This window comes from Myxine glutinosa, chromosome 7 (genome assembly GCF_964187855.1).
Source record: "Myxine glutinosa chromosome 7, kmMyxGlut1.1, whole genome shotgun sequence".
Lineage (NCBI taxonomy): Eukaryota > Metazoa > Chordata > Myxini > Myxiniformes > Myxinidae > Myxine > Myxine glutinosa.
The window spans coordinates 42,229,685-42,247,867 of NC_136267.1; the positions used below are offsets into that span (position 1 = coordinate 42,229,685).

The 18,183-nt window shown below is 43.8% G+C and overlaps 1 protein-coding gene across 4 annotated transcripts in view; it reads right to left on the reverse strand.

Moving 5' to 3' along the window:
- LOC137431166 (uncharacterized) overlaps positions 1-18,183 on the reverse strand; it is an 808,282-nt gene that overhangs the window by 131,379 nt on the left and 658,720 nt on the right. For all 4 annotated transcript variants that reach the window (XM_078781584.1, XM_078781583.1, XM_078781585.1 and 1 more), the window contains 2 exons: positions 8,468-8,629; positions 2,956-7,382 (listed from right to left, as the gene is read on the reverse strand). In XM_078781584.1, coding sequence (XP_078637710.1) covers positions 2,956-7,382; positions 8,468-8,629 — 4,589 coding nt within the window. The remainder of the gene's footprint in view (positions 1-2,955; positions 7,383-8,467; positions 8,630-18,183) is intronic.

Below are 18,183 nucleotides of genomic sequence, written 5' to 3' on the forward strand. Positions count from 1 at the left end.
TTTGTCGATGCAGAGCGTTTGGGGATATAGAGGTGTAAAGTTTTTTGGTTTTTCCAAGATGGCGCCTATACCACGTGACCTATGACGTCATACTCATCATAAAAAAATATACAGGGGGAGGTGAACCTACAGTCACGTGAAAAAGTAAGTACACCCCATGTAAAGTTTTGACTTTTTCAACATATTTCAGCATACAGCTATTTGATCTTCATTTCAAAAATATTGATAGATAAAGGTGATATTATATAACAAATATCATGAAACATTTACATTTTGTAGTCCATTGTATAATTTAAATAAACATAAATGAAAATTTTGCATGTGGAAAAAGTAAGTACACCCCTACATTTATCACTACTTCAAATACCTAAAATTAGAACCAGGTGCACCAGCTCAGGTGCAAATGATTAGAACAGGGTTAGAGAGGATCTTGGAGGAACCTGTCTTATTTAAACCTCAGACATTTAGTTTGGTTTGCTCTTTGTTGTTGAAGTGTGTGGCGTCACCATGCCTAGATCAAAAGAGCTCTCTGAGGCCTTCAGAAAGAAGGTTATAGATGCCTACGAGTCTGGGAAGGGATTTAAAAAGATCTCCAAACAATTTGAAATCAATCATTCGACTGTCCGGAAGATCATCTACAAGTGGAGAAGATTCCAAACAACTGCCAACTTGTTCAGGCCAGGCCTCCCCAGCAAGTTCAGGCCGAGAGCAGACCGCAAGATGCTGAAAAAAGTCTCGAAGAACCCCAAATGTCATCACGGGACCTACAGGTAGCTCTTGCCACTGTTGATGTCAAAGTGCACGAGTCTACCATTAGAAAGAGGCTGCACAAATTTGATCTACATGGGAAGTGTGCCAGGAGGAAACCTATGCTGTCCAGAAAGAACATCAGGGCAAGACTAAAGTTTGCCAATGAACACCGACGCAAAGACCAGCACTTCTGGAACAATGTGCTCTGGACAGATGAGTCAAAGGTAGAGCTATTTGGCCACAGTACCAGAAGACATGTTTGGCGAAAACCAAAGACAGCATTTGACCACAAGAACCTGATACCAACTGTAAAGCATGGTGGTGGAAATATTATGGTTTGGGGCAGCTTTGCTGCATCAGGGCCTGGGCAGCTCACAATCATAGAATCCACAATGAATTCTTCATTGTACCAGAGGGTGCTTGAGGATAATGTGAAGCCATCTGTCGGAAAGTTGAAGCTCAACCGAAGGAGGACCTTGCAACATGACAATGACCCTAAACATACCAGTAAATCCACCAAGGAATGGCTGAAAAGAAAGAAATGGAGGGTTCTGGATGGCCAAGTCAAAGCCCGGATCTAAATCCCATCGAGATGTTGTGGGGGGATTTGAAACGAGCTGTGCATGCAAGAAACCCCTCAAACATCGCACAGCTGAAAGAATTCTGCATGGAGGAGTGGACAAAAATTTCTCCCAGTCAATGTCAGAGACTGGTAGACAGTTATAAGAAACGCCTACTTGAGGTTGTTTCTGCCAAAGGGGGCAATACCACCTATTAGAGCCAAGGGTGTACTTACTTTTTCCACATGCGAAATTTGCCTTAATGTTTATTTAAATTATACAATGGACTACAAAATGTAAATGTTTCATGATATTTGTTATATTATATCACCTTTATCTATCAATATTGTTGAAATGAAGATCAAATAGCTGTATGTTGAAATATGTTGAAAAAGTCAAAACTTTACATGGGGTGTACTTACTTTTTCACGTGACTGTATGGTGAACATTTCCTGTCAATTGGACCAATGGTTGCAGAGAAAATCATATTTATTCTGTGCGGACAAACAGACAGACAGACAGACAGACAAATGAAAAATCGGTCAGAGACCGAGGACTTGCCGGAATGTACTTTTTTATCGGCCATTTTGGATCAAAATGGTGGGAAATCTATAAATGTAAATACGCTAAGCAATGGAAGGTAACTGAGTACGTGTATGCATATCTCTTGTCCTTTCAGAGTTATAGTGGTTTGAAATATATTTTCAATGAAAACTTGGCCCCCTGACATTTGACCCCAAAAATAATTAAAACTCAGCATTTTTGACCATTTTATGCCACATGTTATTTTTCGGGAATTGAATAATGAACATTTTGGTGTTGGTTATAAGGGAATCGGATAATGTTTGACAGAGTTATTAGTAAAAAAAAAACAGTTTTTGACCTTGAGTTTGACCTTTCAAGGTCACTCAAGGTCAAAGGTCATGGTGCCAAATGAAATGTCGTATGTAACTTCCTATATGTCAGTAATAGTAAGTGTATGCATATCTCTTGTACTTTTAGAGTTATAGTGGTTTGAAATATATTTTAAATGAAAACTCGACCCCCCTGATTTCACGTTTTGGGTGACCATGAGGCCTAGAGAGTTAAAAATTGGGCACAGTCTATTCCAGGGCAAGGCAAATATGTGTGTAAAGTTTGGCGATGCTATGTGCAACGATGTAGACGTAGTACTGCGCACAAACAAACAGACAGACAGACAAACCAACCAACCAACATACTTGCCGGAATCCGTTCCGGCAAGTCACAAACGGACTCAAATGCAATACCCTCTCCTCTAGCGAGGGTAAATATCAATTTTGTTCATGGTTATCAGCAGAAAGGTTTGAACAATTGCAAGACATTTAAAAGGCACAATAACTGTCACAGAATAACAAGGTGAATGTGCGTTCTGAAAGAAGCCATGCTCCATGGTGCGACACCTTGGACATTTACTCCTGGAATAAAGCAATTAGCAATTCCAAAATGCAAAAACGTTTCGATGTAGCATTTAAATCCTCATTGCAGCACATTTATGCTAATGGTATTATGAACGACAGCAATTTATCAAATGTGTGGAAAGGTGGTGCACCCAAATGATTTTGCTCCAAGCAAGCTTGGATGCCAACTTAAGAGTCTGGATTTCTGAAAAAACATTGAAATTTACCTGCTTAGGATTTCTTGCAGGAACTCGTTGCTTGTAGAGCCGTTTGGTTCTGAAGCGAGGCAGTCCATGACCTCCTTTCCTGGGCTTGCAACCATTTTCCCTTCTGCCTCAGGTGACCTCCTTGCTGCCATAACCGATTCCTGTTTCCCATCGGCCCGCTTCCCTTTGGCTTTGAGCCGTCTTCCCAATGCCGTCCACTCTCTTTTTTCCTCTTTCCTTGGAGTTTCACCTCCCTTTTTCCCCTCTCCCAAGACGTCCCTATTGCTCCCTTTCTTTTCAATTTCAGTTGGAATTACTGTCGCGACAGAGCTTGCCTTGTTCCGACGAAAACCGAACCAGTTTGCAAAAGAAGATGCGGCACCTGACCGAGGCTTGCCGTCAGCAGTTGTTGAGCTTGTACGTGAACAACTCTGTTGTTCCTGAGACTTCCGGATAACATTTGCCTGAATACCAAGCATCACCTTCTCTTCAATAGAAGCACCTGGTGAGCTGGGGGTCTTAGAAATTGACTCTGGACTCGCATCCGTGTTCGGCTTTGAATCAGATCTATCTTTGCTATGATGTCCCGTTGATGGTTGATCAGTGCCGCCACCATCTTCGGTCCTACTTCTGGTGGAAATTATCTGGACCATGCTGTTTGGTTTGGCCTGCAACAAGAGGTTACACTTATCCTGCTCTGGACATCTTGCAAATTCTTCAACAGATGTCAAATCATAATTGTCTGCAACCGAATGCCAATTAATTCCTGCGTTCTCGGCCTGTTTTATGCTGTTGTGCTCAAGTATACTTGGCCTGGGTACATGCACCTGCTCATCACCATCACTTGCTAGCTGTGGGTTGTCCCACATGATGGTTTCTTTTTGAGTGACACTGTGCAATACTGATACTGCTTTCTCAGCTTGTGTGGACACCCCGTAATCTCCGATGGCATTTGAAGCTTTCTGTCCATTCATCTTTAAAAGTGACTGTCCACTTTCAGGCTTAATAGCAGCTTTCTGAACTTCGGATTTAGTGGGCAATTTATGAGGTTTCATTTGACCCACACACTTAACATTGCTTTTCCCTAGTGGGCTGCGGCTTTCAGTTCTAAAATAGATGCCTTGACCTTCGACAGCTTGAGAGTCATCTTGCCTTGCAGCACTTACTGCTAATGCAGCGGCATGTGCTTTTGAGTTCGTTTTATCACTGCCTCTTCTGCTGGGGAACCAAGTTGTGACTTTGCTTGGGCTGCTTTTGTTTTTACCATCAGAACTACTCTTTGGAACTTTCTCAGTTGTTTGACTTAAAATGGAGGCCTCTTCAAAGCCCTGACAATTTACACCTCCCCACTTCCTCTGATTAGGTGAGAGAGCTTTCGGTGACTCTTTTGAGCATTGGGTTCCTTCGTTGCTATCAAATGAGTTTTGCTCAGAATTGCTGGCAACATACAGCGAGGGCGATGACTGTGCAGCCGCTCCTTCCAAAGGACCATCTGATTTTGGCTCGGGAACAGTTCTTGGGCTCTCTGGCATGGGACTAGATAGCTGCCTGGCTAGCGGGCTGCCTCTTTCAGCTGTGTTTGTGATGATGTGTGTGCGTGTTCTGGGACTCAGGTCTCCTGGTGAGCTGGGTGGCAAGACCCGGTCTCGCGGGCTGCAATGGGAACTGAAACTCAGACTACGAGCCTTTGTGCCACTCATGCCTAGTGCCGGCTTTGCGTATGGTCTTGTACAGCTAGGTGACTGAGGTGCCTGTTTGCTAAAGCTTTGGAAGTCCTCACTCTCTGTACAGTCTGTTGGCCGTGGTGCTGAACTGTCAGTACAACATGAAATTAATGGTGGTATCATTGCTTCAACCTCCATCTGAGGATTTCCAACCATTATTCCAATTTTAGAGCTGAAAACTTCTGCATTTCCATACTTTGTTTGCTGTTTGGCTAATAAGAAGGAATCCGCTGAAGGTTCATGTTCAGGGTGCAAGGTCTTGCCATTTGATGGCAACTCTTTAATGCCAATGCTACAACTAGAGTTTTGCATTATATGTGGCTTTGATTTGACTCCATTAGTCATTGTCAGAACATTTTCCATAGGTTGAGTTGCTAATGAGTTGCTTTCTTTCTCTGCAGCTGTTGTAACCTTCACAACTTGGATTTTCTCCGATTCCATCACATGCATTGGCGATGTCGGTGCACTGGCTATGGTCCGAAGAGGTAACTTTGGTTGTGAATAGATAAATGTTACTTGTTGTGAAGTTTCCGTCATTGTTCCAAGTAAGAGAGGCCGCTGTGCACCCAATCTATTTGGAGTAATCATCGTTGACCGAGCAGCATGTGATGGGGAGCTAGTGGGTAGTTTGCTGGCCATTTTTGTTGATGCTGATTTCTCTTTTGCAAGTCTCACCTTTCCATGATGGGCTTGGGTTTGTGGAGACCCATAGTTGGGCCTTAACAGAGTCATGCTTGGTGGGATATCATAATTGGGCCGGATCAGCAATGAGGCAGAACGTCCAGGAGGTGAAGGTGCTTGCAGGCGGCAGGGCATAGCTGGGCTGTCTCGTACAGGCTCTTCCGGTTGCTCAGGAGATACCGTACCTGAGCTATTTTCAGAATGTATAAGACTAGTTGTGGGAATTTCTGCTGTTGGCTGGGAAAGTGTTGCATTGCTGTTTAAGAACTGCCTTGATGAAACTATAGGCATTCTGGTATTTAGTGGAATGTTTACCTGTGCAGAAGTTGAAACATCTTGCGTTGCATGTGTAGGACCACCGTTACTACAGTTTATATGTTTTGTAGGGGATTCACCACTCTTAGAAGGTGATCTTGAGTTCCTCGGGAGGTGTGAAACCCTTTGTGTCAAACCACGTTCTCCCTTGGTTTTCAGGCAGCTGCTGTCCACATTTTTTGTAGCATTTCCAGTCGTTGAAACCTTAAGATAGCGAGAAAGCTTAGCCGGGGAAGACATAACTGAAGACTTTCCAGAGTTAAAAGGGGAACTTGCCTTGTCCTGCTCATTTTCATTACTCATAGGTTCATTCTCATTAGTGTTACATTGCCTCTCTGAGTCTCTTGGACCTTGCGGTAAACTTCTGCTTTTTTGGGGGCTACAACTGGAAGAGGGTCTAGCCCTAGAGATACCTGGTGCAGCAAAGCTAACAGAGTACACCACACCACTCTTATGCTTTGGACTGCACATGGGTTTAATGAGCTTTGGCTGACTCTTAGATTCTATTAGTGTTGCAGGAATTGCAGGAACCATACTGTCTGATGAGACATTTGTGGTAAGGGCCACAATAGAGCTCACTGCTACCTTGTGGTGTGGCGATGCAGAATCATCATGGCTTGGTTCTTCATCAGTGGGAGAAATCGCTGTGCCATTATTGATCTCAAAAGCAAGTGAACCTTCTGGATCCAGCACCATATAATCTACAGGAGCAGGTTCTTCTTGGGATACTGCTAAGGTGGAGCTCCCTGTACTTTCACGTGTCGATGACAGGCCTTGCTGGCAATCCTCCTTCCCTGGGCTCCCTGCCAAGCTTCTTACAAACTGAAGCATGCTAGGACTATCAGCAAGTGCCACTGAAGGACTGGCAAGGGAAACAACTTGGCTGCAGAGTGCTGTGACACAACCAGCATCTGTCCTGTGTAACATATGTGTTACAGATACTGCCCTGCTTCTCACATTGGGGTCACGTTGATCATCTTTCATACCTATGCACCTGGAATCTTTAGTTACTGATCCTGTTACACCTTTATGTGGCCTCCTTTTGTCTGAGTCATGCCTCTCTATACCATTTTTGACAGCGTGGTTAGCTAAGCTGGCTCTTGATTCACCTGAGTTGAGCCTCCGCCTTTGTCGTTGGCATCGTGGCATCGAAGCTTGTAGCCGTGACAGGCAGCGAGCTGAACCTAGCAGGTCACCATGTGATCCAAGCCCGAAAAAACCTTCAGGCAGGTCATGCGATAGCCGTAGACATGATGGTAGTGTCCAGTCATGGCAAGAAACTGCTACCTGAGTTATAGGTGAGTCTTCCCCACTATCATCTTGCGAATCTGATTCGTAAGAGTGTTTTTTTACATGAAGGTGTTGAGAATTTTGCATGGTCAAAGCGGGTCGACATCCTGGTGAGTATATCCCCTCATTAGAGCTCATACAGTCACGGCCAGGCCATTCTGATGGAAGGAGACCAATACGCTCTTCGCACATAAATCCATCACGTGATACAAGTTGCCTGAGTCCACGCATAATGCTGTTCTCTTTACGACGCTGTCGCTGAAGCGCATCTTCATGTGAGTCTCTTGGTCCAGGTCCACCAGGATACCGGTGAACATGAGCACGAACTTCCTCCCTTAGCCGCAATGGTGGAGACTCCTTGCCAAGCCAGGACACATGTCTTTCAGAAGAACGGTTCTTTACATCTCCCGGCAGGATTGTAGTGCTGCATGGCAACGGCTTCCATTGGTCACAAAGAGCGGAAGGGGGAGAGAAGAAGGTTTGAAACAATTAAACTATTGAACTGCAGTATCCAGTAAACTACCAAAGATAACATCACTGGCACATTTATAATGTTCAACATCTTTACGGTATACTTGAGTAAGTAGCTGTGTGCTGGTGATGCACACAGTAGCTTTTTTGAATCCAATGACATCATATTAAGATCATTAGAAGCATTTTAATTGGCTATTTCGAATTGCATCGGCAGGTGCCACAGATCAGTGGGCAAAGCAGATGCACCTCATTGCTGAAACAAATTTTGAAAAATATCTGTCCCAATAAAGATAAAATTCCAAGTAATGCATTACTTATTGGATAGGAAGGGGACATGTGACAGCGTCTCATTGAATTGCAGGTTAGCAGGTTAGCAATGCCTGGCAATTGACATGAACTCATAAGGTTCTTCATAGTCCATTTTATCATGCGGGCATTGACTTGACTCTAAATCCAATTACATGTAGAAATAATAAAATTACTAATAGCTAGAGACATCAATTTTCTGTAATACATGATAGAGATTTTTGACAGGATTGATTAACAGCTGCAACTGCATAATTGTCTTTGCAAAAAGCTTATCTTGATTAGGCCTTCAATTACACTTTGTCAAGTGTCAGCTCTCATGCAAAAGGCCATCCTCTACATTTTCTGTACACTTGGGGAGAGGGAGGAGTGAGGGGAGGAAGGAAGAAAATTAGGATAGGGACCTTGGGGGGGAAAGCTGGGGGAAGGGGAGGTGGGAGTATGGGAGAGATGGTTTGTCTAAAAGTCTACTGTTTTGAGTTCTTAATGTGTATATGGTTCATTGCTTTGCAGCAGGCCTAATACTTAATCCTAAAACTTCATTTATGGTGTCTTGACAAGTGCAAGACAGATTGCACCATACTCTTGGGGTTAAGTAGAGTTAAAAAACATAACACCAGACAGTAATGTTTTTGAAGGTCTATAGATATGTAATATGTGGATTATTCAGCAATAAAGTTTTGAAAGTTTCAACTACCACTTAAACAATTTAGAGGTTGGGAATGTGGTAACGCACTACTCACGTGTGCACTTTCTCGGTACACAGCTCGAGGACACGAGCTGATGGAGATCTCGCTGCAGCTGCTTGAAAGCGATAGGTCACTGCTGCTGCAACTGCTGCCTGGGCTTGTTGGATTCAGCCGGCGCAATGAACCCCCCTCATAGCCCGGAGCTGCCAGTGCTGCCTGCAACTCCCAGAAGCGACAGAGGACAGAGGAAATAGGGGAGAGAGGGGGAAGAGGAAATAGGGGAGAGTAGAGGGGAGAGAGGAAATATCGGTGAGGAGAGGGGAAAGAGGAAATAGGGGAGAGGAGAGATGAAGTTGGAGAGAGGAGGGAGGGGAGAGACAAGAGAGGGGAGAGAGGAGGGGAGAGTGAGGAGAGGAGAGGGGAGGTGGGAGAGGAGAGAGGGGAGAGAGAGATGAGAGAGGAGAGGAGAGAGGAGGAGGAGGGTCAGGGGAGGGGATATTGGAGAATGCAGAGGGAAGAGGGGGAGAATAGGGATAGGGGCGAGAGGAAGGAGGAGAGAGGACAGGAGAGGAGGGAAGAGAGAAGAGGGAGAGAGAGAGGATGATGGGGAGAAAGTGGGAGAAATAGGGGGAAAGAACGGAGGGGGAGAGGTGGAAGAAGGGAAGAGATAAGGCGGAAGGGGGAAGAGGGGAAGTGGGAGAGGAGTGGAAAGGGGGAGAGGTAGAGGAGAGAGGAGGAAGAAGATGGGGAAGAGTAGAGAGGAGGAAGATAGGGAGATGAGAGATAAACATTAAGTGACTAGATACCCAGGTGAAAAGGCAAACGTAATTTTTGGTTCACGACCACTATATTCGTGACCACTATATTCGTCATGTGTGTGCGTCTATCTATGTGTCTGTGTGTCTGTCTGTCCGCAGCATAACTACCCGATGATATCATCCGTTCTTGATGAAACTTGGGTGGGAGGTTGATATCATGATCTAGTTGTGTCCTGCCTAGAGTGGGCATATTGCGACCATTGTGGGCGGAGCCACGCCCAAAAAAGATGTCTTTTTAGGGGGTAATCGAGTTCAAGCTACATCTTCTCCGAGGGGTTTGGCGGAATCTGACAGGGGTTTCGATATTTGGTTGGGCGAATGTCATGTGTCTAGCCCCACAGAGCTCGATTTTTCATTTTTTTTTTTTTTTTTTTTTTTTCATTTTTCACCGAATTTTCGGTATTGTGTAGCTAACCAACCTCATAACTGATTATACATTATTTTCTATCTCATTTCAAGGTCAGTAACCTTCGTTTTGACATTTCCGGGCCTGGCCTGTCCGGGCCTGTCTCGGTTGTAGTCCGTCCTTTGTCATTGAATACCGCTCGCTCGTGAACCATCGTCGTCTCCTGACTTGTGAATAATTTAAAGCTGCATTTTGAAGTTTCAGTGTGAATGATTGAACAACATTGGCTGGCAGGATCGCTCAGAAGTAACGCCCTTATCTTTGATCTGTCTAGTCTGTGTTAGATTCGTTTCCCAACTAAACTACCTTGGTACTTTGCAGACAGGAAATGGCATTAACAAGTATGTCGGTCTTCGTAGGGGTATGAAAAGTTAACTGTCCCATCTCTTAGCATTCTCTGCTGTGTGTTATGAAATACGTCGACCTATATTTGCTGATACCATAGCTAAAATGTACAATTCTTGCCCTGTGACCCAAGGGATTCTGCATCAGTGACATATTTGCACCTGCAGGAATGATGTAAAACAACAACCAAATGCTGAATATTCAAAAGCTTCAACAAAACAATCAAATTAACCAATTGCATGATGGGAATGTTACTGTTGATCAGCGTAATTTAAAGTATGAAAACGTGATGTTAAAGCTTCCGGATGGCAATGCTAACTGCACAATAAATGATAACAGCAACAAAATAGCTCGTAGTGCAAATAGTTCCCTGTTTGAGTAAATGAAAGCAGCAAAACAAGCATCTCCGAAAGGCCTGAGTAATAGATCCGATGAACAATGTTGATGTGGTTGGTGGTCCAGTGACCAAAACGACTTGCAGTTGAACTCGGCTTTGATCATGAAAAAAGCAAAACCGACAACAACCTAATGAAATCGGAAGCCATTGTGCATTTTATTTGTTCTTTTCAAACCATGGCCTCAGTTGCTATATGTCGAAAAACAAAACACGAGGGTTTAAACAAATTAAACACAGTACAAGGAAATTATATGTAAAAGGTTATAAACTCAACAGTTTCCTTTAATATGTTCCATTATAGTATGAAGTTGCTGTTTGATCAATTGTGAGCTAATGAATAATGCGAGTGGGCCTTTATGTATGTCGACAGTGTTGTGCTTTGAGAAAATGGGAGAGAGAGAAGATAATCAGTCAAGGAAACCCAAGGGGATCTATCGTTAAAGCTTTTGCTGGCATGGTGTAGGCATGTCCATAGAGAGTGCATTTGTTGTCGGAAAGAGTCACCCTGCTGCTAACTCATGCTACTGAGGGGCGATGCCATCAATCCTTCCTGAAAATGGTTCGGGCTGCTGTGCGTAATCTGCAAGGAGCTGAGTGGTCGAAACCAGGCACAACAAGTGGTAGCGGCACACCAATTAGAAGCACATCCATTGTGTAGGACTGCTGATGTTGAAGAAAAGGAATGTTGAGCGGAGGAGGCTTTGCTTCTCCGCTAAGTATTACTCCGGAGTAATTGTTAAAAGGATCTAACAATAAAAAGACTTGAAATAAAGAAGTTTTATGTTGCAGTGAAAGATCAGAAAACATCATCCAGATGGGAAATTGTGGTTATCGCTCCCTATTCCATTATATCCTGGGCTGACATTTGTCAACCCCTTATGAATCTAGCAAGGCACGTATGAAGTATATAGATCCTCCAGATCGAAAATCAAATGAATGAATGAATGAATGAATGATCGTTTTAAGGCCATTTTCCCCGCTAGAGCGGGGCTTAGCCTTGCGGGCCCCATGACAATCATGGTTCCCTGTTTGAGGCAATGTTTTTATGGCCGGATGCCCTTCCTGACGCCAACCCTTGGTTGCCTCTTACGATGCGCAGGGATACGGTGTACCACTGTACCTATTCTAAACCGGGGTACACACCGGGATCATTCATCCCAGCAAGCTGGTACTCAATTTGCCGACCTCGGAAGGATGACAGGCTGAGTCAACCCCCCTGGCGTTAATTCAGCGATCGACCGGGATTCGAACTCAGGATCCTCGGATCCCAAGCCGGCACCCTAACCGCTAAGCCAACACCAGAGAGTGGAAGACACCAGAAAATCAAATGAATGAAAAGGCCCAATACACTAGTACTAGTGGGGTCACCCGTGGGAATCCCACGGGCATGGACGTGTGTGACATTTGGACATCTTGAGTTAGATAGGCTATGAGCCAGACCCCCCAAATTGACCTGTCGGTACCATACAGATGGAGTAAGGCTCATTGTGATTTTTAGCAAGATATATGTCCCTAGATATGAAAAAAAAGTGATAGCAGGGTATAACTCTCGGCCATCTCTGTGTTATCACCCGAAATATTATTATACGCCTGCTTCGCTTCGCCAAAAAATGTGATATTTGCTAAAATTGGAACAAATATGTTTTTAAGGACCACAGAGTGCCGAGATCGAGATCGAGATCGTATTTGTTCGAGAGATCATGATAAACCTAGAGTGTGGAGCAAGTTTGCATGCATTGTGAAATATAATGTAGCTGATGTTACAAACCTACTTTAGGATACTAGCTAATACCAAAAATTACACTGAGATACCAAAAGTAGTAGACGAATAAACCTAAAATGTTCAAAAGCTATGTTTCGTTCCAAAATATCAAAATTAGGGGGTATGGTTGAACATATTTTGAACTTTGCCAAAATATGTGCCCCAAACAACCACCATATTACAAAGTAATGATATATTCCAATGCAGTGGTTCCTTGCGAAGATTTTGAGGGGTCAAATGTTACTCTGGGAGTTTTCATTTTTGAAATATTGACAAAAATGTACAATGTGAATTCTGAACTCGAAGCGATTTCGACCACTTTTTCACTAAATTTAACATATTTTTTGTCATTACTGTATATCAATATTTTGATAAATAACCCCCACAAATGTTCTATATTTCTATTACTATATTAGTTGGCATCCAGTATGCAAATTATTGGCACTCTGTGGTCCTTAAAAACATATTTATTCCAATTTTAGCAAATATCACATTTTTTGGCGAAGCAAAGCAGGCGTATAATAATATTTCGGGTGATAACACAGAGATGGCCGAGAGTTATACACTGCTATCACTTTTTTTCATATCTAGGGACATATATCTTGCTAAAAATCACAATGAGCCTTACTCCATCTGTATGGTACCGACCAACCCCCTTGGCTCATAGCCTATAATAATATTTCGGGTGATAACACAGAGATGGCCGAGAGTTATACACTGCTATCACTTTTTTTTCATATCTAGGGACATATATCTTGCTAAAAATCACAATGAGCCTTACTCCATCTGTATGGTACCGACCAACCCCCTTGGCTCATAGCCTAAGATTATTGCACATGCTGCAACCTGCACATTCAGTTTTACAAACTGGTTACTGGCAATTTATCAGATCCACAAATGATGTCATCTACACAATGTATTTACTTCTGATAACATGTGAATGCATGTGCGTGCACATGGGAAATACAGTTTGAAATGTGTGATTACATCTCATGTAAAATGTGACTTCAAGAGCTCAAATCCTCTCCCCCCTCCACCCCCAATCCCTCCCATATCATGCGCACTGCACCGGGGAGTGGATCACCCATATGGGAGTGGGTCTCACACACACACGCACACACACACACACACACACACACACACACACACACACACACACACACACACACACACACACACACACACACACACACGTGGGGGAGTAGGTCACTTTATTTTTTGAAATATTTTTGAAATATTTCTATATTTGAAAGTTTGGAATTTGAAAGAAATTTGATAATTTGAAAAAAAATGAAATCTATATTTGAAAATATTTTTCTCTATGGTGACAAATTTCTCAGGGTCCATCCTTTCAAAAAAATCTCCTGATTTCTTATGAGATCTGATAAAAAACACCTAATAAGATTTTCATTAGATATCATCAGAGATTACTGCAAGGGTATATTCCTCAAGGCTTCATATTACCCTAATCCATCATTTTGATTCATATATTAATGCCCAAATTTGATCAAAATCAGGATATTTTGAATATCATGACAGACTGAACAATCTTTTGCTTCACTGTTTCTTGTATGGAAGAGCTAAATCATTAGTTGTCAATATTGGAGGAACTGCACTTACAACCTGAAGCAACAATTTTTTTTGTATGGATGGTTGAGGCTCAAGGAAGAGCTAGAGCAGAATGGAAGGGGAAACACCAACAGCAGAGTAGAGTAGAGTCGTGAGAGTGAGATCAAGGGTAAGAGAAGAAGGACACATGGGAGTGAACAAGCTGCTCACAAACTGAATGAAACACAGCAAGAAGAGGAAGGGGATGAAACAGAAAAGGAACAAACCAACCGATAACTATCAAATGTAAAGAGGTGAGGAAGATGAGGAAAAAAAAATCACAATAACCGGAAAAAAGGAGTGCTTGGGAATGGGGTAATTTGGGGTCGAAGAGATCACGAGTAAAGATGGGGGATAATAATGAACAGCTAACAGATAGGGGACACCTCTGGGACACAAAGGTGATCCCGAGGGAGGAGGCTGTTTCACAGCACCACTTGGTTCTCTCGACATAAGGGTGAAAGGTGTGAGGAGAGCTCGGCGGGTGAAGTACCAACCGAGAATGAAGGTGTGGAGGTTGAAAGAGGTGACAGTAAGGGAGGCATTAAAAGAGAGGCTGAGTAGGGTAGAGGATGATGTGGTTGAGCTTGAACGTGGTTGGATGTCAATGAAAAGATAGGCTGTTGGGAGCCGTTGGTGAGGTATGTGGATGGACAAAAGGACCACCAAGGCACTCGGAAACATGGTGGTGGGATGAGGAAGTTGGAAAGAGAATTGACGAGAAGAGGAAGAAGTTCAAGGAGTGGCAGAAGGCGAAGGGTACGGGAGCAGAAAAGCAGAGCATGAAAGTTATAAGGCAGCCAAGAAGGCTGCAAAGAAAGAGGTAGCAAAGGCACAGGAGGCATGTAGGAAAATGTTCGGAGAAAGCTTGGATTTGGAAGAGGGCCAGAGAGAGGGATTCAGGATTGCAAAGCAGATAGCGAAAGAGAGGTGTGATGTGATGGGGGTGAGTTGCTTGAAGCATGAAGTGGAACCAATCGTTGTGGACCCAGATGGAATTAAAGAAAGATGGAAAAGATATATGGAAATGCTGTTGAATACAGAGAATGAATGGGATGGCAACGTAGAGAGTAACCCAGTTTTAGGACCAGCAGAGAAGATAACTGAGAAGGAAGTTGAGGAAGTGATAAAAGCAATGAAGAGTAGAAAAGCGGGAGGGCTGACGGGAGTTGTGGGAGATATGTTGAAGGCAGCAGGAAGTTGGGGTGTGAAGAGAATGACAGAGATCTGTAATCTGGTGGTGAAAGAAGGCCGCATTCCAGTGGATTGTGAACTGAGTACCCTCGTCCCTCTATACAAGGGGAAAGGTGACCCTCTGGAGTGTGGCTCGTACCGAGCGATAAGGTTATTGGAGCATGGAATGAAGGTATTGGAAAGGGTGTTGGAGAGGAGGATAAGGAAGAAGGTGAAGATCGACGAAATGGTTGATCAAGAGGAGGAATGGTTGATCAGAGTAGCGATGGCAATGTACAAAAGAGTGCGCACAGCTGTAAGGACGAAGGTCGGGAACAGTGGTGAGTTTGAGGTGAAGGTGGGAGGACATCAGGGTACTAAGTCCACTACTATTTGTAGCTGTGATGGATGTGCTGGCTCAGAACGTAAAGGAGGGCTTACCGTGGGAGTTGTTGTATCCAGATGATCTGGTGTTGATTGCGGAAAGTATGGATGGACTGAAGGAAAAGATAAACAAGTGGAAGGAATGGATGGAGATAAAAGGTCTGAAGGTGAATATAGGAAAGACGAAGGTGATGGCAAGTGGTAAAGCATGTGGTGAGGTGGAAAGAACTGGGAAGTGGCCATGTGCTGTGTGCAGGAAGGGTGTCGGAGTGAACTCCATTCAATGTACAATGTGCGCTGAGTGGGTTCATCAAAAATGTAGTGGTCTGAGAGGGTCATTAACCAGTGTGGCAGCTACATTCAAATGTAAGGTGTGCACAGAGGGAGCTGCAGATGGAGGAAATGTTGAGTTGGATCTTGGAGATGGCGTGAAGTTGGAAGGTGTGAAAACATTTTGCTACCTCGGAGACATGCTGAATGGAGAAGGTGGATCAGACTCGGCAACGGTTGCAAGAGTGAGATGTGCATGGAAGAAGTTTCGGGAACTGAGTGGCATGCTGATGAGGAGGGGAGTGTCGTTGAAGCTGAAGGGAAAGGTGTATGCTGCATGTGTGAGAAGTGTTATGATTTATGGGAGCGAGACATGGGTAATGAACGTAGAGCAGCAATGAAGGCTGGAAAGGGTGGAAATGCGAATGGTTCAGTGGATGTGCGGAGTATCGTTGAGAGAGAGGAAGACAAATGATGAATTGCGAAAGATGATGGGAATAGAGCCTGTGATTGATGCTGTGAAGAGGAACAGGTTGAGATGGTTTGGTCATGTGTTGAGGAAGGATGAAAGTGACTGGTTGAGAAGAGTGATGGAAATGAATGTAGAAGGAAGTGGAGGATGGGGAAGGCCAAAAAAGACTCTGCTAAAGATGGTGGAAGAAGAAATGCGGGCAAGGAGGTTAACAAGGAGAGATGCAGAAAATAGGGCAAAATGGAGAAGATTGTCATGGGGACCGCAAGGCTAACCCCCGCTCTAGCAGGGAAAATGGCCTTAAAATGCATGTTGGTACCTTGAAGCCCTAGACCGAGAAGGAAGAATGGGACTGAACAGACTTGGGAAATTGGTTCCACAGGTAAAAGGAAAGAGGAACAAAATGAGTAGAGGTGAGGTGCCTGGATTTTGGAAGCTTAACAATAATAGGGTTTCTGGCAGATTGTGTGTCCTGCAGAAACCTGGGAGGGACAGACTGGAAGAATACAGAAAGGCCACCAACCTATCCGTGTTGTTAACGTAACAGTTCTAGGCCCTCAGCTTGGGCGCGGGAGATCCCAATGATTTTGTGGGCCTTGTTTTCCATGGCATTAAGGGCAAGGTCTGAGACAGGGGCAGCAGCCGAAAGCAGCAAAGATGTTGATATATCTAATTAGGAGTAATCTACATATTACGCGCGCATGCAAAGAAAGGTAGGGACAAAAGAGAATAGAGGTGTGGAGGACACAATAAGAAGAAGAAAGAGGAGAGGGAAGTGTAAAAGATCTCGACAAGGCGTTAATGTGACCTACTACCCAAATGGTGTCACATGGTGTTTAATAAACTTACACTCACACCAGATTGACTGGAACTACCTCGCTAAAGAAACTGCATAGAAACATTTCCTTACAAATGTCGTTGTCAAATGGAACATTCACATTAGAAAAGCCAATTAGAAAGTAGGAAAGTTTAATGTTTGAGGGCACAATTTATGGCCACTGCTTTAACTTTTGAATCATTTTACAATTTCCTTTCCTACAAAGGAACGTTCACATAAACGAAAGACTAAGAGCTCGGCTATTGGTTGACAACTGTTGAACTATGAAAAGCAGCACAAGGAAAGTGGGGCCTTTCGCTCGGCCAGAAAGGAGCGGGGGAGCGGGGAGTGCAATAATTCAACAAAGACAAATGGCAAAGTGCAAGCTCAACGTAGTATCTTTTAACTTTACTAAAATAATCATTTCCTTTAATAAAAACCGCTACATTTAAAAATAGGAAGGAGTGTGAATACACTTTCAAAGATGATGTCAACATGTGACCCGTCATGACCAGGAGAAGGATATATGGGGTTGGTCGTAAATATGAAGGTAAGTAGACAGGGCAATGCCAGGCAGCTGTAGGTAAAGCTAGTCGGGTCTTTACCTGTATTCATATGGGGGGTAAATTATTAATCAAAATAGTTGTGCTAACAACGTACAGGAATTATGTGAGGCCTCAAGGAGACTATTGGGTAGTTTTGGTCATCACATCTGAGGAAGGATGTGACTTGCCCAGGATGGTTCAGTGTTGAGCAACTCGATTGATTGTGCAGCTTGCTGGAAGAGAAGTAGCGGAAGGAGACTGTACATGAGAAAGGAGGCAATTAAGAGGGGATTGGATAGAGATGTTTATGATAATGAAGGGTATAGAGAAAACGAGAAGGGCACTAGGTAAAGCGCATACCTCCGCCAGGCTGAACAGTTTAGGTTTTGTATCTCACTGACAGGAAGGATCTGGATTTGGACCTGAACCAACATCTAATCGGCTTCTTCTTGACACCAAACTAACTCCGCCACCAAGTTTAGACACAACTCGTCCACAACTTTTTAAAATATGTTATATATCGCTTTTCACTCAATGGTGAAGAATCACTTCGGAAATTAAATAATTATCGTATCTGAATACACATCATGCACACTGCACTGGGGTGTGGATCACCCACATGGGAGTGAGTCACACACACACACACACACACACACACACACACACACATGGGGGAGAGTGGGTCACACACACACACATGGGGGAGTGGGTCACACACACACACACATGGGGGAGTGGGTCAAACACACACCCACAGACACACACACACACAC